This window comes from Lygodium microphyllum, chromosome 22 (assembly GCF_053477565.2).
Source record: "Lygodium microphyllum isolate KBCC chromosome 22, Lygodium_microphyllum_v1.1.10, whole genome shotgun sequence".
Lineage (NCBI taxonomy): Eukaryota > Viridiplantae > Streptophyta > Polypodiopsida > Schizaeales > Lygodiaceae > Lygodium > Lygodium microphyllum.
Genome location: NC_141156.1, coordinates 39,449,106 through 39,472,144, shown reverse-complemented (window position 1 = coordinate 39,472,144; position 23,039 = coordinate 39,449,106). Strand labels below are relative to the sequence as shown.

Here is a 23,039-nt window from a genome sequence, read left to right as displayed (position 1 = left end):
TCATTGGGCTCATGACACTCTTCGTGATGCAGGGCTTGAGGGGGGGTCCCTGAGGAGTGCTAGTCGCAAGATGGTCTGCGGCGTTCTTGGAGAAACCAGGCACACCATACCGAGCTTGTGTATACTAATTACTATTTGATGACTTCGTGTCATGCAGAATCAGAAGCCCATCTCCATGAAGGAGGCTTTACAGCATGATCATTGGCGAAGAGCAATGGAGCAGGAGCTGGAGTCGATTAAGAGGAATGGCACTTGGTACCTTGTGTCAAAGCCTTCTCATAAGAAGATCATTGGAGTCAAATAGGTCTTCAAGACCAAGTACCACAATGATGGCATGTTGGACAAGCACTAGGTCCGCCTTGTTTCTAAAGGTTTTACACAGCGCCCAAGCATTGATTTCCATAATACTTTTGCCCCTACAGCTTAGATGACTACTATTCGCGCCGTTCTTGCCTTGGCTAGCCATAAGAGATGGCCGGTCTATTAGCTAGATGTAAAATCTACCTTCTTAAGTGGGAGTTAAAGGAGGAGATCTATGTTGAGCAACCTCCAAGCTTTGGTTCTTCTGATGGTAAGGTGTATAGGTTGAGAAAGGCTCTCTATGGCCTTAAGTAGGCTCCTGTGCTTGGAATGAAAAGATTAACTCGTTCCTCCAAGAGAAATTGGGGTATCGGTGTTCCAACACCGACCCCTAGCTTTATGTTCACATGTCAAGTGGAGGTCATGTATTGTTTGTCCTCTATGTGGACAACTTGATTATGACAGGTGACCATACTCAGATGGTTGAGCAGATGAAGGCTGCTAGCACTTCATGAGAAGTTTGAGATGACAAATATGGGAATTCTTCACTTCTTTCTAGGTCATGAGATCTATCAGACTCCAAGGGGGATCTTTATTTCCAAACAACAGTATATACAAGAACTCTTGACTACGTGTAAAATGGAGGGATGCAAGTCTCTTACGACTCCTATGGACCCAAATTGGAAGGCTACAACTCATTCCAATTCTCCTTTGGAGGATGCTACCCGTTATAGGCAATTGGTTGGCTCCTGACCTAGCTTCTCAAAACTCATGTTGACTTATGTTATGTTGTAGGTGTATTGGCCGAGTTTATGAGTGAACCCAAGATGGTGCATTGACAGGCTGCTAAGAGGATTTTGCGATTTCTACGGGGGACCCCTAATCTTGGGATCTATTATCCAAGAGGTACATGTGCTACAGACTTGGTACTTATAGGTTGGAGTGATTTAGATTGGGCTGGCGATGTGGATCATCGGTGGTCCACGAGAGGTTATTGCTTTACCTTGGGTGCTAGTGTTGTTCCATGGAGCAGCAAGAAGCAACCCACGGTAAAGCTATCTTCAACTAAGGCAAACTATTGGGTGGCGTCTTCTACCACATGTGAGACAGTGTGGCTTCGTAGGCTCTTGGAGGAGCTTAGCTACCCGCAGAGAGATCCTATTATTCTTCAGTGCAACAATGAGAGTTGCATTGCCTTGGCCAGGAACCCTGTGTTTTCATGCTTGGACAAAGCATATTCAGATCCAATACCATTTCATTCGGGAGAAGATTTTGGATGAGACTATTGCCCTGGTCTATTGCAAGACAGACAAAAATCTTGCACACTTGTTTACAAAGGCGCTTCCTCAAGCTTTACTTCAACATCACTCTAGATCCCTTAGTCTTTTGCCTTTTGTCGTGTCCAGGATTTGAGGGAGGGTGTTAGAGATTGGCATTTCTTGGACAGGCAGGTGCAAATCTGAGCAGTTTCCAACAACTATTCTAGGTAGTCCATGGACACGTCAACAAGCAACAGGTGTCCTGGCGGGCTGACGTCAACAAGCAACAAGACACGTGGCGGATTGAACAACCTATAGCAGGTCGGAAAATTTTTGCCAGTGCATAACTTCCATACCTAAGTAAGCACGGTTGATAATATCAGCCCAGGTGTTAATTACACGGCCTTGACTATCAACCACGGATTGATTGAAGTTGAAGCCATTCAAATTGAATGCCATGGTGCTAATACCCAAAGCGGTAAACCAAATGCCTACTACGAGCCAAGCAGCTAAGAAGTGTAGAGAACGAGAATTGTTGAAGCTAGCGTATTGGAAGATCAAACAGCATACTTGGTGAAATTTTAGAATTATTTACCAATGAATGCCAAATGGATGACAAAGAATGACTTGGGAAACCATCCTCAGTTATTACAGCTTTACCTAGATACCTTTTAGTTAGAGCCAACTTTAGTGCGAGCTCAATCAAGTTCAACAAAACATGGGTCCGCAGTATTACTTGATGCTCAAGAGGGAGGTAGCAATTTCACTCCGCTAGTTATTGACAGCTCTCGTATAGGTAGTGGATCTTGGATGTATTCAGCATGCATCCAAGGTATTGTGCTGACAGTATGTTTGCCATGAGGTCACTACGTAGTACAGTAGTCATAGTGAGATGTGTGCAGATGAGGATGAGTTTCACCCAAGTACTAAAACTATACTTTCACATCAGCTTATGATTAGTTTGGCATGAATTTTGCCTCAATTTTGAGACCAAAATTCTTATCAATTTCAGCTCAGTTTTCGATCTGTTTGAGAACCGTTTTGTCAAAGTGAAGCAGTGTGGAAGCGTATAACCAAGACAAAGAGTAAAGAGAGAGAGAGAGAAAGTTATATTAACGTCTTCTAAAGACCAAAACTGGCCTATGAGACAAACTGTGATATAACTGATGAGGTCCAGCTATCCAAAATAAAAGTGCTGAATGAAAAGCTAAAAACTGGAAACTGAAAATACGGTGCTGTGAGTGTGATAAGTGTCGTGTATGTGTATGTGCGTATGTAGCTCTGGTACTCCAGATAATGGCTACAAAAGGGGAACAAATGTCGGCTGTGATAGGGGAACAACTGTCGGCTGTGATAAAGTGGTGCGATGTGTATATGTAACAGATGCAGGGAGATTGAAAGATGATTCGGGCAACACAGAGAGAAAACGATCAACAAATCCTGAGCACGAGTGAGTATTTTCCTCCCAACCACGCCTAGATAAGTGCTGGCACCTCCCTCCTCGTTTCCTCTGCCAGCCGTCAACTTTTCTTGAGTCCTACTATCCTTGGACTCTCTTACCCTCTAGGCTCCCCTTAAACCCGTTCGGGCGCCCAAGAGCCCGGACGTTCATTCTCGTGCTTGTTCCCCTAGATTTACCTTAATGTCACATTAAATGTCACTTTAATGTCACATTCCATATTTATGACCTTAACGTGACATTAAATGTCACTTTTAATGTCACATTAATGTCACATTAATGTCACATTTCCTTCCCCTTAAGAATCGGTTTCGTCCTCGAAAATGATACTTGGAAGGTCTAACTGTAAATCGGGAAACCTTTTCTTTAAAGTACTTACTCGCTCCCATGTTGAGCTTTCTTCTGAACAATCTTTCCACTTAACCAAACATTCTTGATAAATAGTATTTCTCGTTCGTCTATTACGAACATTTAATATTTTTTCTGGTTCATGTGGATTAGATTGGTCATAGAATAACTCCTCAATATCATCATTTAAGATTAGATTATCCAAATCACCCAGCTTATTCCTTAATTTACTTACATGAAAAACTGGATGTATTTTACTACCAGCAGGTAGTTGGAGCTTGTAAGCCAATTCTCCCACCCTTTTAAGTATTATGAAAGGATCACAATACCTTGGTGAAAGCTTTGGACAGTGTCCCTTTTTCATAGTTTTAGTTTGTTCAGGCACCTTAAGATAGACCAATTCTCCTTCTTCAAAGGAGATGTCTCTTCGGTGAGGATCTGCATATGCTCTAGCTCAATTTTGAGCTTTTTTAATATTTTCTTGAGCAAATTTTAACATACTATTCATATCCTCCAAAAAATCTTTAGCTGCCTGAACCCTTTCCTTATGCAGTCCTACTGCAAAAGGAGCTCTGGGCTGAAACCCATACATTAACATAAATGGACTATATCCAGTGGAAGAGTGCTTGGCACTGTTATATGCAAACTCTGCTATCGGTAAATACTCTTCCCAATTAGTTTGCCTTTTACTTACATATGCCCTAAGCATATCTTCAAGAATTTGGTTAACCCTTTCAGTTTGCCCATCTGTTTGCGGGTGATCCGCCGTACTCATGCTAAGTTTAGTATCCAATTTCCTAAATACCGCACGCCAAAAATGGCTATCAAATTTTCTATCCCGATCAGAAACTATATTTGCCGGAAGGCCATACAATTGGTATATGTTCTCTACGAACAATCTAGCCAATTCTGGTGTTTTAACATCAGTTGAAGTTGGAATGAACCTAGCCATTTTGGTTAACCTATCCACAATCACCCACACAGAGTCGTGCCCCCTCTGTGTTCTAGGTAAAGCAACAATAAAGTCCATGGAGATACTCTCCCATTTCCCCGAAGGAATTTCTAAAGGATGGAGAAGTCCTCCCATTTTTAATCTTTCAGCTTTATTAACCTGGCATTTATTACATTTGACCACATAGTCAAGGACGTCCTTATTCATTCCAAGCCAATAGAACTGCCTTTTAATAAGACTATAAGTCTTATTAACTCCTGGATGTCCCGCACTAGGGGTATCATGACACTCAAAGAGTATCTGGCGCCTTATTTCTGTATCTTTCGGGACACATACCCTACCCTTGTAGAGTAAATAACCATTATCAATGGTAAAATTCTTCCACTTGAATCCAGTTTGAGCAACCCCTGATGCTCCATTTCCTTGTTGAACATCCTCAGATATTCCTTCCTAAGTAGAAGCACTTTCGGTTGGATCCCCATTTTTTATTGCTTCCCATATGTTGGAATATGCCGGATCAACCTGGCATTTCCCTTGTAAAGATTCAAGCAAGTTGGAAGTGAACTGAGTAAAACTCAATTCATTAATGATGGCCATTCTGCTGAGTGCATCAGCTACTATATTATACTTTCCTTTTCTATATCTGATCTCATAGTCGAACTCTTGGAGAAGTTCAGCCCATCTGCCTTTACGCCCGTGTAAATCTGGTTGATCATTAAGCCACTTAATGCTTTCATGATCCGATAATATCAAAAGTTTAGCACCATACAAATAGTGCCTCCATTTCTTCATTGCATGTACTATTGCATACAGCTCCCTCTCATAAACAGAATAATTCTGTTTTGCACGATCTAATTTCTTGCTTTCAAAAGCAACTGGTCGACCTTCTTGTAATAAAACCGCGCCTATTGCCTTATCACTGGCATCAGCTTCAACCACAAATGGTTTGTTGGGATCCACTATTAATAGTACTGGAGCTCTAGCAATAGCTACCTTAAGTTTTTGAAAACTTTCATTTTGGTCTGTTCCCCAATTAAAACTTTTCCATTTCCCTTTAAGTTGGTCTGTCATTGAAACAGCTATTTTGGCATAATCTCGAATGAATCTACGATAAAATCCAGATAAACCTAGGAAGATCTGCAGCTCTTCCAGGTTCCTTGGAGGTGGCCATTCAATAATTGCCCTTACTTTTTCTGGATCCATGTTGATTCCCTCTTTCGAGATAATATGCCCTAGATATTTGACCTCTTGTGCAAAGAATTCACATTTAGTTTTCTTCGCATAAAGGGAATGTGTTCTTAACAGTTGGAATACTAATTGTAAGTGTTCCAAATGTTCTTCTCTTGATTTACTAAAGATCAAGATATCATCCAAAAAGACTACTACAAAATGTCCTAGATAAGGCCATAAAACACTATTCATCAGCTTCATAAAGGTAGCTGGTGTATTAGTGAGGCCAAAAGGCATCACTAAAAAATCATAATGCCCGTATCTAGTACGAAATGCCGTCTTGGAAACATCTTGTGCCTTAATTCTTATTTGGTGATAGCCTGATCTTAAATCTATCTTTGTGAAGAATTTTGCCCCTTGTAATTAATCAAAAAGATCTTACATTCTGGGCATAGGAAATTTATTCTTCACCGTTATTTTATTAAGTGCTCTATAGTCAACACAAAGTCGCATAGAACCATCTTTTTTCTTTACCAATAAAATTGGTGAAGCCCAAGGTGAATTACTGGGTTGAATAAAGCCTTTATCCAGGTAATCCTTAATTTGTCTTTCAATTTCTTGATGCTGTGTTTCACTTAACCTATACGGTGGTTTTGAAATTGGGTGTGTATCCTTATCTATATCAATTGGGTGATTTATATCACCCCTATCTGGTGGAAGGCCACTTGGTAAATCAGAAGGAAACACATCTTTAAAATCATCTAACAAACTATTCAATTCATTATTAACATTGAACTCACAAACATAAGAAAATTGTTGCTTTATATTACAGAAAGTAAAAGTATTTTGTACAGGAAGAGACCATAGCATATATACCTCACAAACTTCATTCTTTATCAGCTTCTGAACTTCAGTAGAACACAGCAAAGGATTATCAGATACTTCATGTTCGCCTTGAATGACAAAAGTCTTACCATCCCTTTCAAATTCCAGTGTATTATGGTGATAGCTACGTTTTAAGGATGGTTCCAATCCCCATAGCCACTCCCTCCCTAGAGCAATATCAGCTCTTTCCATGTTCATTATTTGGAAATCAAGCTTATCTTTATATCCTTGAATCTCAATTTCCAAATTGGATACCATTGTATCCCATATTTTGTTGTCTTGGCCTTGCATCATACGAACAACATATTGATGCTCATTGTTTTGTTGGGGAAGTTTCAATTTTTTGACAAGTGCATAATTTATAAAATTATGTGTGGCAGAGTCATCAATCATGACTTTAACCCGTTTTCCAGCTATCAATCCATGTACTCTAAGTAAATCATGTGGCCCAAAAGTAGGCTGCCACATAGAAGTTGACATACAACACTTATGTTGTACATCCATGTGCAAAACCTCTAAAGATTTATACTTTTCATGGCCCTTTAATTCTAAGGTCTGCACTACATGGATTTGTTTTTCTTTTCCCTTGCCCTTGTCCTTATCCTTTCCTTTGTCTTCCCCCTTTTTCTTTTGAGGGCAATTCCAAGCAGCATGGTTAGGGGATAGGCAATTAAAACACAACTTTTCTTTTTTGGCCTTATCAAAGTCATCAGGACTTAACTTTGGCCTCATATATGGTTTCTTTTCAAAAGGTTGTTTTTTACCCTTGAAAAATGGCATTTTTCTTTTAAATTTGCCCACAAATTTTGAGGTTTCCAATTCCTTAGACTTGGACTCCATATCAGTGAGACTAGTGAGTGTACCTGGACGCATGCTATCTTCATAAATTAATGCAAATTTAATTGCCTCTTCCAGCGTCTTAGGTAAACTCCGTTTTACTTCCTTTTTACAAGCTTTATCTAGTCCCCTAATGAATCCTCTTGTTTTTTGGAATTCATCTATTCCTTCCAGTTTGAGGATTATCTCGCGATATTCCTCCAGATATGTCAGCAGGGGTCTTTCATTTTGTCTGACATAATCCCAATCTTCCCAATTTCTTTCCATTTCATTTTCAGGAAGAAATTATTTCAAAAAGACGGATTCAAATTGAGCCCAAGTTTCAGGTATTTTATTCGCCTCCTTTAAAGTTCGCCACCACTTATATGCTTTGGGTCCCAAAGTTAAACTAGCCTCCAGTGCTTGGAGATGTGGTGGGGTATTTTTTAATTTATGTAAATCTTCCCATTTTTGGAGGAAATTAAAAATTGTGTCTTTATTCCTATCTTTTTCTTCCCCGTAAAATTGAGGTGGTTTCATATCCTTTAAAACTGGATTATCCCTCAATTTATGGTAAGTTTGGGGTTCCTTAGGATCTCGCATAGTCACATCTAAATCTTTCGATGAAGATGGGACATCTGAGATTTCTATCTTATTTTTATCTCTTTCCAACAATAAAGTTAATTGAGATTTTATTTCAGTAAGTGTTTGAGTTAAAAATTCCATTTGAACCCCCTGAGTTTGCACACGAGCAGTAAGATCATCGAATTGCTCTCGCGTAGCAAAAAATTCTTCCCATTGTTCTTCTTGTATGTCTCGTTCATGGGGATCTACCATAGGTTGATCCCCGGAACTAGAACTTTCCATTACCCTTTCTTTCCCTTTTTCTGCCATTAATACACTGGAATTGGAAAGCAAAAATAAGAAATTTGCAGACAAGATAAAGTACTTCCCTGATTATTAATGGCAGGCTGTGGTTGCTGATTTGGAAAGAAGCCCAAAGAGTAATGAACAAATTTGATCTTCCCGGATTAGAACAGTGAAGCAATCATGCTGGAAATTCAATTTCCTAACTTCAGTCGTGTATGACGTTTTTCCGTCTGTCTCACAGCAGTTGTCTCACGCACAGCAATCGTGACACATTTTGCCTCACGGCTGATGCAGCTGACGCCTCACCTTTGTTGACCCAAAACGGAATCTTTTTGTCTCACGCTGGTTCAGCCGGCAGGTCCGGACCAGAGACGAATCCCCTTTTCTGTTTCGCCTTACGCCAGTCGACGGACCAGAATCCCCTTTGCTTTTTCGCCTTACGCCAGTGGTTTCACGAAAAAAAAAATACCACTTACGTGACGTGGCGTATCACATACTTCTTCTTCAAAATGTCTTTCGTTGATTAACGACGTGACGTGGCGACTGGTATGCTGGCTGGCGAGCTTCAGCTTAATTAGCGAATAGTGGACAGGCAACTCGTCGACAAAAACGAATCACCAGACCATCGATGAAGAAATCCACACATCCATACGACACTACATGTCAGCTCTGATACCAATGAAAGATGATTCGGGCAACACAGAGAGATAACGATCAACAAATCCTGAGCACGAGTGAGTATTTTCCTCCCAACCACGCCTAGATAAGTACTGGCACCTCCCTCCTCGTTTCCTCTGCCAACGTCAACTTTTCTTGAGTCCTACTATCCTTGGACTCTCTTACCCTCTAGGCTCCCCTTAACCCCGTTCGGGCGCCCAAGAGCCCGGACGGTCATTCTCGTGCTTGTTCCCCTAGATTTACCTTAATGTCACATTAAATGTCACTTTAATGTCACATTCCATATTTATGACCTTAACGTGACATTAAATGTCACTTTTAATATCACATTAATGTCACAGAGATATACTATCCTGGGATGTAGTAGCAGTCGTCGAAGTCGCTAATAGCAGGTGATCCCTCCTGGATGCAGGATGTGGTACATCGGCGGTGGAGAAAGAGCAAACTGGAGGTCTGAGATCCAGTGTGTCGAGTGTCGTCGGATCTCGGTCTACTGTCGATGTAGATCAAGAATCCTCGGGATCTCCTGTCGGTGTGGCTGTGGGGTCCGAAACCCACGGATCCTCGTGCGGCGTCGGGTACGCTGGTCCTCAGCTTGCTGTAGTGTGAGCCCGGAGGTCTGGCTGGAGGCTAGTACAGTAGCTCTCACTCTGTCTGTATGAAAGAACTATGTAATAGTCGTCTGGGTGGGCCCCTCTCTGACTGGGACCCGCTGTGTTGTATAAGGATGCAAATATGTACATGGGTGCAGAGAGAATGGCATTGTGTATCTATCAATGTGGAGGTAATTTCAGCCGATATGCCACATCGTTGATCTCCAATACCTAGAAGGGCCCATAGTATCTCATACTCAACTTCGGATATGGTTTTTCTCTTTCTTTCATCTTTTTCAGCCTTGCCTTTTCAAAACACAACAATACATAATTGGCCTCTGCAAATTGCAAAGCACATCTATGATGATCAACTATCCTCTTTTGCTTTTTATGTGATCTTTGAAGTGCATACTTTATCTTTGCATAGGTTGCATCCAAGTTTTCTACATACTGATTAGTCTCAAAGATTTTATCTTTAGTTTGCAAAATAGATGGTACCTTCTTGCCACTCTCAACCACCTCAAATGGAGCTTTGCCAATGGAACTATGCACTGTGTTGTTCTAAGCAAACTCAACCAAGGGCAAATAACTGCTCCCACTGTGTCTTGTGGTATGAAACATAGCATCTCAAAAGATCCAATAGTGTGAAATTTGCTTTCTCAACCTAACCATTTGTTTGTGGATGGAAGGATGAGAGAATTTCAACATGGTACCCATATTCTCAAACAACCCTTTCCAAACTAAACTGGTCATCCGAGGGTCTCAATCACTAACGATCGACTTTGGCATACCATGATACTTAAAGATGTGCTGCAAAAACAATCATACCATATGATCAACCTTTATTTTCTTCCTTACCCAAATGAAATGGCCTTGTTTGATAAACCTGTAAATGATAGTCCATATGCCATCATTCTCATAGGTGTCCTAAAAAGCTTAAAAATAAAGTCCATTGCAATGATTTGCCAAGGCCTATCTAGAATAGGCAAGGGCTGCAATAAACTCGGCATCTTTTGCCTATCATGCTTAACCTTTTGATATATGATATGTCTTGACAAATTGTTCTACATCATGCCTCAAAGCTGGCCAATAAAAGAAGTGCTCCACTCCCTTGATCATCGCATCAATACCTTTGTGTCCTGCATATGGAGGAGCATGACTTTCAGTGATAACTATGGGTCTTAATTGCTTCGTGACACAAAGTCATCCGTGCACCATTAGAAATCCATCTCTTAATACAAAGTGCTCATACCTTTAGTCATTGCAAAGCTGATCATAAACATCAGTAAAGTCTAAATCAACAATATATTGCTCTTTCATGGCATCCAACTCAGTGTGGTAAACCACATTGATGGTTAAATTTGTGGCTTACATGATAGTGCATCAGCCATAACATTCTTTTTACCATCAATATGTACAATTTGAAAATGAAACATACAGAGAAAATTTGCCCATCTCATATGCTTTTGTGACAACTTTGTCTACATCAAAAAGTACCTCAAAGTCCCATAATCTGTCTATATTGTAATATCAGCCCCCAACAAATAGTGTTTCCATGTAGACAGTGCATAAATTATAGCCAAGAGGTCTTTCTCATAGACTTGTAAATTCTTTTTTGCACCGTAGTGAAATTGGCTCTCATAAGCTACAACTCGGCCATCCTGCATAAGAACAACCCCAATGTGGTTATCGCATGCATCACAGTGAACTATGAATGACTTCCTAAGATCGGGCAACACAAGCATAAGATCTGAAGTTATCTTCTCCTTCAACTTTTCAAATGCTGAAATTTCCACTGTTGTCCATCTAAATGGCACATCCTTCTTTTGCAAGGCATGCAATGGAGATGCAATTTCAACAAACCCGCATACATACTTCCTGTAGTATGAACACAAACCCAAGAAGCTACAAATCTCATGTACATTTCTCAAAGATAGCCATATGAATACCATCAGCTGATATAGTATGCCCTAAAAAGTGGATTTTATTCAAAAAGAACTCACTTTTCTTGTCATTGATAACTAGCCTATGCCCTATGAAAAGTGTGGATCTAGAGCATGGCAGGTGTCATGAGGGCATGTATTTTTGAAACCTCACTTAACATGTGGATTAATTTTTAATCACATGATACTGTTGTTGCTGCCTTGTCTCAACAGCCCGTAGATGCTATCACCTGCAATTTCACAGCCTTGCTTTGAAGATCTCAGCATTTGGACCTTTGGAGGCTAAGAAATTGCAAATTTCTCTGCTGTAAACCCTAATTTACAGTAGAAATTAGGGTTTAGCAACAACCTCAAGAAGCGTGCCAGAAATTGAAAGCTCCAAGACTTGGCTTCAACAGGATGAAGCTATTTTTTAGCCTATTCAAGTGGAGGGACCAACAAATAATTGAATTTGGGGCATTTTCCATGTCCATCAAAGCGGGTGAAGGCCAATTGATTGCCCGAATCAAGGGGCAAATCAAATTAAAAACTTGCTGGTGATTCATCAAAGCAAACGACAGTTGGAATACCGAAAGGGATTGGGAGAATCCCATTGTAAATCAACTTTTTCTTCAATAAAGCTAAAGAAATATTGAAAGGGGCGCCAATTTTGGGGCCAATCGGGTCTGCATTGTCCAAGATCAGTTTGTAAATTTATATTTTCAGATTTGCGCTAATTGTTTGTTGCTGTAATTAAGTTATAATCAAGGATTTACCACCCATCCATGGAAGGAAGACCGATTTCATGGTTCCATTGCCGGGATACCACTCAATCCCTTGATTAGGTGGGCTCGAGGCACCTGATTGCAAGCCAAAGCTTTATGCTAGTGCTGATTTTTGCTCTCAGCTGAGAAATTACAACAATATGTCTTCATACAGTGAGATGGACTCAAGCAATGATGATGCCTCTCAGTATGAACGTTCACATAGGAATAAAGAAAATGCAATGCCTAACCTTGGACAACAAGGCTCAAACCATGGACAGCAAGTTGAAAATATTGCTGTTGGACAAGATGCACAGTGTTCAGGGCATAAGGAGGCTGATGACCAGCAAAGTGAAGAGGAATTTGATGACCAGTTCAAGAATCGAATAAGCACAGCAGCAAATCTCTTTGCTGAATTGGCAAAGGATCCTCAATTTACCTGATTTTTAAATGCTCCAAAGAAGGACAGCAAAGGCCTGAAAAAAGGCCAAAACAACAAAGTAAGGGTTCAAAAACATCGGCACAACATAGGGAATTGATGGCTACACAGGAAGGCCACATTGCAAGGGACTGTCCCAATAGACAACAAGCTGGGGAATCAGAAAATCACGGAGATTCTAAAGGAAAGAAGCCCAAAACATCAGTGGGATTGGTACCCGATGTTGTTAATGATCAACCCAATGATGATGCTACTGAGTTGTGCAAAGCATGGGGCAAAATTAGAAATCAACATGCATTGATTTTCTTTGATAATAGTGCATGAGCCAACTTCATCTCTGTTGACATGGCCGCCCATTTAGGCATCAAAGAGGATGAGATGGGACCCATGGGGAAAGTTGGAATGGCGTGTTAAGGCAATGCAGAGCCTGTCACACCGCTCATTGGAAAGCTTCAATTGTACATACAAGGATATGTGGACAATGAAGAGTTCTTCATTGTTCCACTTGAGGATTGTGATGTATTGTTTGGTATGCCATGGTGTCACCGTATGCGTGCAGTGATTGATTCTCGTGCAAAAAAGATCACTATTCAACATAAGGGAAAGGTACTCACACTTGATGTAAAGTTGAAAGGTGAATTTGTCCCTATTGTATCTGCAGCTGTCGTTTCTTAAGTAATGAAAAATCATCTTTCAACATACTTGGTTTTTACTAAGGATAAAGATGATAGTGAGAATGTTGGGAACATGTCTAAGTCAAAGAAAAATCGCATGTCATTTCTGAAAATGTATGTTGATTGCTTTTCTCAGTCACTTCCAAGGCAGCTACCACCTGAAAGGCTAGAAGATCATGGCATAGATCTTTCTGAAAATGTATGTTGATTGCTTTTCTCAGTCACTTCTAGGGCAGCTACCACCTAAAAGGCTAGAAGATCATGGCATAGATCTTTTATCCCTGGAAGTAGCCCACCTAATAAGCCACCCTACAGAGTCCGTGCACCCCAACAGGAGGAGATTACAAGTCAGGTAAATGAGCTGTTAGAAAAAGGGTTGATTCAGCCCAACTCATCTCCTTTTTATTCTCCAGTGCTTTTGGTGCAGAAAAAGAATGGTTCATGGTGTATGTGCATTGATTATCGTACTCTGAACAAGATCACAATAAAGAATCACTTTCCGATTCCTCGGATCGATGATGTTATGAATAGATTGCAAGGGGCAGCCATATTTAGCCGTATAGATTTGAAAAGTGGGTATCATCAGATATGCATTAGACCAGAAGATGTGCCTAAGACATCTTTTGGATTGTATGAGTTTCTTGTTATGCCTTTTGGACTTACGAATGCTTCTGCCACTTTTAATCGGATGATGGATCATATCTTTAGGACACAGAGGATTTGTGGGCATTTTCTTTAATGTCATGATTATTTATTCAAAGAACGAGGCAGAGCATAGAAGACACTTGGATATTGTGTTCAATGAACTGCGTGACCATAGGTTGGTTATCAATGACAAGAAAAGTGAATTCTTATTGCATGAAATCCACTTTTCGGAGCATATTGTATCGGCTGATGATATTCGCATGGACCTTACAAAGGTTGAAGCAATACGATCATGGCCATCTTTGAGGAATGTGCATGAGATCCGCAGCTTCTTAGGTTTATGTTCTTACTACAGGAAGTATGTACACGGGTTTGCTGAAATTGCATCTCCATTCCTTGCCTTGCAGAAGAAGGATGTGCCATTTAGATGGACAGCAGTGGAAATTTCAGTATTTGAAAAGTTGAAGAAAAAGATGACTTCAGATCTTGTGCTTGTGTTGCCCCCGATCTAAGGAAGTTATTCATAGTTCAATGTGATGTATAAGGTAACAGCATTGGGGTGCGGTGCAGAAAAGAATTTGCAGGTCTATGAGAAAGAGCTCTCGACTGTAATTCATGCACTGTCTACATGGAAACATTATTTGTTGGGGACTGATTTTATAGTGTAGACAAGCCATCAAACTTTGAGGTACTTTCTGACACAAACAAAGTTGTCACAGAAGCATATGCGATGGGAAAACTTTCTCTCTATGTTTCATTTTCAGATTGTACATATTGATGGTAAATAGAATGTTGTGGCTAATGCACTGTCATGTAAGCCACAAATTTCAGCCATCAACATGGTTTATCACACTGAGTTGAATACCATGAAAGAGCAATATGTTGCTAATTCAGACTTTGCTAATGTTTATGATCAGCTTTGCAATGGCCAAAGGCATGAACACTTCGTGCTAAGAGATGGATTTCTGATGATGCATGGATGACTGTGTCACAAAGTAGTTAAGACCTAGAGTTATCACTAAAAGTCATATTCCTTCGTATGCATGACACAGAGGTATTAATGCAACGGTCAAGGCAGTGGAGCATTTCTTTTATTGGCCAACTTTAAGGCATGATTTAGAACAGTTTGTTAAGACATGCATCGTATACCAAAAGATAAAGCATGATAGAAAAAAGATGCCGGGTTTGTCGCAACCCTTGCCTATTCCAAATAGGCCTTGGCAAAGCATCATTGCAATGGACTTTATTTTTTAGCTTCCGAAGACACCTACAAGGAATGATGGGATATTAACTATCATTTGTTGGTTTAGCAAACAAGCCCATTTCATTCCGATGAGGAAGAAAATAAAGGCTGATCATATGGCAAAATTGTTTTTGCAGCACATCTTTAAGTATCACGGTATGCCAAAGTCGATCATTAGTGATCGAGACCCCCGGATGATCAATTTATTTTGGAAGGGCTTGTTCAAGAATATGGGTACCACACTGAGATTCTCATCATCCTTCCATCCGCAGACAAATGGTCACTCTGAGGAAGCAAATTCCACAGTGTTAGATCTTTTAAGGTGCTATGTTTCAAACCACAAGACACAGTGGGAGTAATATTTGCCCTTAGTTGAGTTTGCTTACAACAACATAGTGCATAGTTCTATGGGCAAAGCTCCATTTGAGGTGGTTGAGGGTGGCAAAAAGGGACCACCTATTCTGCAAACTAAGGATAAGATCTTTGAGGCTGATCGTTATGTGGAAAACTTGGATGTAGCCTATACAAAGATAAAATATGCACTTCAAAGATCGCAAGAAAAGCAAAAGAGGGCAGTTGATCGCCACAAACGTGCTTTGCAGTTTGCAAAGGATGATTATGTATTACTGCATTTTGAGAAGGCAAGGCTGAGAAAGATGAAAGAAAGAGAAAGATTGTATCCGAAGTTGAGTATGAGATACTATGGGCCCTTCCAGGTGTTGGAGAAGATCAGCGATGTGGCATATCGGCCGAAATTACCTCCACATTGGCGGATACACAATGCCTTTCATGTCAGTTTGTTGAGGCCTTTTCATGGTGATGTACCAAAGGATATGTCTGCTGAAATTCAACCTGAGGTTGAGGAGCTAGATGAGATTTTGGTACTTGAGCAGATTTTGGCACATAAGGAAAGAAAGGTCAAAGGTAAAGTTTCCAAGAGACACTTGGTGAAATTTCAAAATTATTCACCAAAAGATGCCAAATGGATGGAAGAGGATGACTTGGCAGACCATCCTTAGTTGTTGCAGCTTTACCTAGATGCCTTTCAGTTAGAGCCGACTTTAGTTCGTCGGGCTCCGTCAAGTTCAACAGAGCAAGGATCCAGACTATTGCCTGATACTCAAGGGGAAGGTAGCATTTTCCGTCCTCCAATTATGGACAACTCTCGTATGTAGTGGATCTGGGATGTATTCAACATGCATCCAAGGTACTGCGCTGACAGTATATTTGCCATGAAATCACTACTTGGTGTACTAGTCACTGTGAGATGTATGCAGATGAGTATGAGTTTCACCCGGGCACTAGAACTATACTTTTGCATCAACTTATGATCAATTTAGCATGAATTTTGCCTCAATTTTGAGACAAAAATTCTGATCACTTTTTTATCAGCTTGAAAACCGTTTATAGTCACTTTTGGATCAGTTGTGCATCAGTTTTTGCACTGATTGCTAGTCACTTTTTGTAATGAGTTTGTAATCAGTTTGGGGTCACATTTGCAGTAGTTTGTAATTAGTTCTCAGATCAACAAGTGATCAATTTATGATCAGATTATGCTCAGTTTTCAATGGTTTACATCTAGTTTCATGGACAACAGCATATGTAATGATGCCATTGATGTTTTAGCCATGGTTTATGCTTCATTTTCACTATACTATGGTTTGGTTTTGCCGGATGAGTTGAGCTCATGAGAAATGGACATGTCACATGATAATATGGCAATGTTTTTGAGATTCTTTTTGAGTCTTATGCTATGTTATGTTGGCTAGTAATTTTCAGCATATGTTGGGCATAGGAATGGTTAAATAATAGTGCAGCGCAATGTTGTGTTGACTATAATGCCCTATGGAAATTCCAATGTAGTACTTTGCTTTTGATGCATTTGGCAGGGCAATCAAGGACGATTGCAAGGATTTCAAGGGAAAGGGTTGTCATGAGGACATGTATTTTTTAAACCTCACTTAACATGTGGATTAATTTTTAATCACATGATTAAGTAAATGTTGCACATGTGAGGTGCAACTGGGGTTAAAGTAAATTTACGAGCCCGGAACCCAAAGAAATCACGAGATGTCAAAGGCAAAGTTGGAGTGTTAAGAAACCATATCATTCAGTACCTTTTCCCCCCATTTCTATTTTTGGTTTCCATTTACAGCACCAAAAAAGCTTTCTAGGCACCTTCCAAGAGAGACGGGGCACCACCCGAGAGACTTCAGTGGATGACACTCTAGGCAATCTATGACTACATATACGGCATTGAGTCCACCCATTCATCCAATCTCACATTCATTCCTTCCAATGTTTTGTCACCCTCTTCCTCTCCACTGCTGCTCACACGGAGGACATTGCAGTTAGTGATCTTCATCTCTCCTCGCACCATGTGCCTTGTCTCCTTCACCTTCCAAACTGCATTTTGGACTGTAGTTTCTCTTCCTCCACTTAGCAACCATCTCCACCCTCTAGCGTTAAATTGTACTTGTGTTTTTGGCTATAGATTCTCTTCCTCCACCCTACAACCATCATCTCCATTTGGCATCAACAAGCACCTACGTTTTTGCTGCCAAATCGCCTCTCTACCTAGCGACAGTGCTCTCCACTTTTGGCGTCAACCTCTTAGGCTGAGTTTCGCAGTCCAACACCTCTCTACATCCGTAACAGCTCCAACAAGCAACTGCTACCTTAGACACTTGCATTTTTACAATTCTTGCTCCATCAAGGGCTAGATTTCCTCATCTAGTAGGCCATTTTGTTGATCCTCATCTTCAGAGTACATGTTCGTAGCTAGTGATCTTCTTCCTTGGCTTCAACGGCATCAAAGGACTACATTTCACTCCCTCAACAACTGTCCTTCGTCTTTAGATTAGTTTGATAGTACACTGCCTCAAAGAACTGCATTTTGCTCCCTCTAAAATGCAAGCTTTCTTCAAGTGCTGCCAGCTAATCAGACAAGATAGTGCAATCATCTTCAAAGCTTTGGCTCTGTTGTATCAACTTTGTTCACTTTGCATGATTCAAGGCTTCATCATCTTCTTCTTCTATGTTTTCTGAGTTTCTCTTCTATCTCGATGCTTGTTGTACACACTCTATGTTTCTCCCTACAAACCTTATTGTCTCTCTAGTTTGCTTTCATCACAAGAGTCGTTTCTTGACATGGTATCACATCATACCTCATTTCTTAGCATGGTGTCAGAGCATATATGATTTCTTGATGTGGTAGCAGAGCCAAAGGCACTCAGAGAACCATGAAGATCCTCTGTATCGAAGAAGACAAAGACAAGTTGCAGGTTCAGCACCATCTTTTGATTTCCCCCCACTACATCATCAAGAGATACCCTTGTCTTCTTCTCCCTCCCACACCCTCCCTTTTCCAGGTTGACACACCAATACCATGGCTTCTCCACCAACTGACAAACAGGCCATTAGGTGCTCCTACTACGACACAAAAGGTCATACCACCAAAGACTGTCAACTTTGACCTTGACTCCCCACACCATCAAAGTATATGCATCTACCATCAGGCACTCCTTGTGCCACATCTCCCTTTTGGGCCACAAAGATTGTTCTGCATCATCTATCAGATTATTAAGCTAAAGGCAATAAGACACAACCGATGCGCCCTAAGTCCTTCCGAGCAAAAGGAGGATCGTTCGACTTCTTGGAGACCGCCGCAATACACTACGAAGGTCTCCCCCACCCATTTTCAAGTGCAATGGCTTTTCCATTCACCGGTTCTACAGTCTGCTCCATCGTGAGACTTTGGCTATTTGGGGTACCGTCTCGTTCTTCGGCTAAACAATCTACTCCACTAAGAGACACTAACAATCATCCACCCATGGCTCCACAAGAGTTATCTATTTCCTCCCCTCTCGTGTCTTGCTCCACAAATACCGATTCCGACTCCGATGTGGCCATCGAGGAGATTCTATGTGATAGCCCTCCCTCCACTTCGTCTTCTACTCGGGTTTGAGAAGACACCTCTAGGACCTACCTAGCTTTTGTTCCATTGGAGCCCAAATACCTTCTTCGGCACCACCAGCAGCGTTTTCTTCATCATTCAATGTTTCAGAGGCCGTGATCCATGAGTTTCTTGATTCCCTCTCTCTCTCTGAGGGGGATTTCACATGGGATTCAGAGGGAGTTCATCTTTCTTCTTTAGAGGGGGATGCCATTCCTTCAACTTCATAAGGGATCCCTCCTCATCCTACAGTTCTTCACACACCTTGTTGACGACCCTTTACCTTCTTGGGGTGGTTGACATCTTCATGCCATCCCACCCATTAATTCCCCTTCCCCATAATTCCTAGTGATACCTAGGATCTACAAGTTCCTCCTAGTTCAGGGCTTTGGATGTTTCACCCATGGTTTGGTGGCTAGGCTTGCATATGCCTTCCAGCATGGAGTAACGGAGCTTGAAACTTCTCTCCCAAGGTTGAGTTTCGAGTCCTATCAGCTCATCGTGTCTCCTGTTCTTCACTACAAGTTTTCTTAGAAGTGAAATATTAGGATTTTAGAGTGATCTTCTTCTCTCTCTCCCTCTTTTTCGCTCCTTTTTGGGCCCCTGAGAGGAGGTGTTGAGAAACCATATCATTTAGTACCTTTTCCCTCCTCCATTTCTATTTTTGGTTTCCATTTACAACACCAAAAAAGCTTTCTAGGCTCCTTTTGAGAGAGCCGGGACGCCACCCAAGAGACTTCAGTGGGCTGTTAACACTCTACAATCTGTGCCTATATATACAACGTTGTATCAGCTTTGTTCGCTTGGCATGATTCAACGCTTCATCATCTTCCTCTTTTGTGATTTCTGAGTTTCTCTTCTATCTCAATGTTTGCTGTACACACTCTATGTTTCTCCCCACAAACACTAATATCTCTCTAGTTTGCTTTCATAGCAATCATTTCTTGACATGATATCAAAGCATACCTGATTTCTTGGCATGGTGTCAAAGCATTCATGTTTTCTTGACACTGAGTTCACTATGTTTCAGTTGTGTTTGTACACTGTATGTTTTCTCTATGCAAACCCTAGCATATCTTCACAACACCAGCCTTTATGGAGGCTCATACTGCTGTTTACTGTGGCAAGAGACTCTTCAGCCTGCCACATCATCCAGTTAGGTCCCATACAGCCTTGCGCAGTTGGGCAGCTAGCAAACATTCTAATGTCAAGCACTTGCAGCCTGCTCACATCTAGGATCCATTGTGGAGTGATGACACACCCAGCCCTATGATTCATTGTGTCTACAACAAAACTTTCAGCCCCAACACAGCCCAGACTGCCTCTCTGAGTATTCTTGACCCTTGTGCTCTAGAGTTTGCAATCCCCTTCAAGCCTTCACTTAGCCCTCTTGTCTTCACAGCCCTACAAACTTCAAAGCAATTGATGCGCTGGAATCACTATGATGGGAGGCCATTTTGAGAGATTCTAACACAACTCTCTTTCATAAACCAGCAGGACATATTATCTTAATCCCACAAGGGAGATTATTAAGATAGAGGATCTTCAAGCAAAGCCCAAAACTGTGGGAAGCAATCTATTTGGCAATCACATCTGTGAAATTAACAGCATTACCAACTTATTTCCAATTCTAACCGAGCATGTATTGTATCAAAAGTCTGACTGGGTGTAGCTTGGCAGCAGGAGTGGCATGGCATATAATCCAATTCTCTTAACTTCCCTTGATAATCTTAAACAAACTCACTGAGAAACAATGGTGGACATTTAGGATACAAGAACAAAACACTAGATGAGAAGTGTCCACCTTGATCATAGAAAATGTATTGCTTGGATTCCTGCCTAAAGGAAACAAGAAAACAATGATGTTCTATTGTCCAACGAACCACTAGAAGTCCGCTTCAAAGCTTAGATGTCTGCCTAAAGGAAACAAGAAAACAATGATGCTCTTAAATATATAATCCAGCCTTCTGCTCAATTTAGCCTAGAACTTTTAGCTTCAAATTTTTTACTTTTCTTGTAACAATTTTACAAAAATGGCCCAAGTGCAGGACATTAACATTGAATTTGATTGGTAATGTTGTGCCTCAAAACTAGATCGACATATATGAGCTTCATGCACAGAAACATGATAATGACAACATTTGTCCACAATGCGAGGATGTCAACAAACTCTTACACTAAATGCCAAATATGTCTAAACAGGTCACATCAAATGCAAGCCCAAATGCTATCTGCAACTACAGCACAAACCTATACGAGACATCCAACAAGTAAAATAGTACCTTTCGTTTTGTAAGTGTATTTTTTGGTGTAAGTTCACGAGGACGTGTATAATTTTTCCCACGGTACATGACAATTGTGTTGCCCTTCTGTACATCAATGACCATGCCACCGCTTAATCTAGCTAGTTCTTCACCTGTTTCCTGAATTTCCTCTTTGGAGAAATTCTTACAGCGAACTTTTACCAGCTGATGCTTCTTCCAGTGAAGATGCATGTTCAATATCACTCCTCCAAAAATTCCACGAACACCCATGTTAAAGTAATTTTTATGCTTATAGCCTAACCTTTGGAGGTAATGAAGCTCTTCTGGAGTGAGAGATTCCGGATCGTGTTTTGCAGGAGGTGATGGAGGTAACTCATATTTCTTCAGGGCTGATTCCAAGACTTCCTTCTTCTTCTTAGCCTGGATGGCAAATATTTGATTGTAACAACTCCTCCTAAAATATATTTTAGGCGTGCACCCAGCGACTTAAGTGCAACAGCAAGACAGCATGTAACAACTTAATTAAATAAAGATGCTCCTTGTAAAAGAGCTTACCCTTTCTATCCTTGCCAACAGCTTCTCCTCTCGATTCATCGAGTGTTTTTTGATCTTTGCTATGTAACGTATTTGTTTCAGCTTCTTGATGATGCTTCGCCTTGTCTTCTTCTTCTTCTTCTTTAACGCATTTTTTTGTGCTCTCATACACATGCCTCTCGTATGACCACCCAACAGGTGACAGCAAGCAATGGACTGCATTGTTGACCATCTCAAAACTATCATCCCGTGCCTAGTGATGCATGGAGATTCTGCATGGACTTGAGGTGAGGCATAACATGTGGCATTCCTTGGAGCTTTAAGATTGAAGTTTGAATCCTTGCATACCATCCCCACAAAACTGCCAAATAAGTTAGAACCTCAAAAGCACCTATCAATTGCACATGCGACATACAACTTGTTGCTGTCAAGTCAAGCAATGTACAGGCGTATTCTCAGACACTTAAATCAGTTTGCAGAAAGGGTAAGCATGACTAGGTATGTAAAATCAGCATGTATCCATGATCAGTCGATGAATGCAGAGAGCCTCAACACCACTCCCGAAAGAGCAATAGGACTTGAAGAAATCCAAACTGTGTCACACAGGTAGTGTCTCTCAACTCTGAATGGGCTGACATGCGCAACCTATTAAATCTTTGCAGGAACATAGCTATTAGCACGTTCTGAGCATAACGCAACCATTCTATGATCCCAAACCAGTCGTCAAACCAAAAAACACATCATTGACTTACAAAAATATTCGTGTTGCAATGATCTACTATCGACAATGCCCATTCTCTAGCTGGCGCGGTATCCACGTTCGCACATTCAAAAGGTACCTTTGAGAGAAAGAGAGATATTGCAGAAAAGTACAGTGCAACTACCTAGAAGAAGCAGCGATGGACGAGCCAGAGCTGCAGCGCGAGAGGGGAAGACATCTCCAACGCGAGCACACTTTTCTCCGCAACAGAGCAGCTGCAGCAGCCATTGCCGATGCGGAATCCACATGGAGGACCCGCCGTCGTGATTTGAATTGTTAGAGTGGGGACACACGTAGACCTGCCAGACCTTTTACATGTCGCGTAAGTAAAGTTTCCTAGGTGTGATATGTCTTTCTTCTTTCTTTCATACTAAATTTACAGTCACCTTTACTTTTGAATGCAAGTCGAGGCTAAGCCTGTGGCAACATTCTTAGGCTGAGTACATTGCTTTTTCCAAGTTGGCATATTGTTGAATGCAAGTCGAGGCTAAGCATGTGGCAACATTCTT

The 23,039-nt window shown here is 41.0% G+C and overlaps 1 protein-coding gene across 4 annotated transcripts in view; it reads right to left on the bottom strand.

Moving 5' to 3' along the window:
• Positions 1-22,839, bottom strand: part of LOC148017052 (CRM-domain containing factor CFM9, mitochondrial-like) — a 50,933-nt gene extending 28,094 nt beyond the window's left edge. The window contains exons 1-3 of one of the 4 annotated variants that reach the window (XM_087662701.1): positions 22,655-22,839; positions 21,792-22,131; positions 21,255-21,656 (exon numbers count right to left, since the gene is read on the bottom strand). In XM_087662701.1, coding sequence (XP_087518827.1) covers positions 21,255-21,656; positions 21,792-22,131; positions 22,655-22,758 — 846 coding nt within the window. In that variant the 5' untranslated portion in view covers positions 22,759-22,839. Of the gene's footprint in view, positions 1-21,254; positions 21,657-21,791; positions 22,132-22,522 lie in introns of all 4 variants that reach the window. The other 3 variants (XM_087662702.1, XM_087662703.1, XM_087662704.1) reach the window with 3 other exon arrangements.
• Positions 22,840-23,039: the final 200 nt, after the last annotated feature.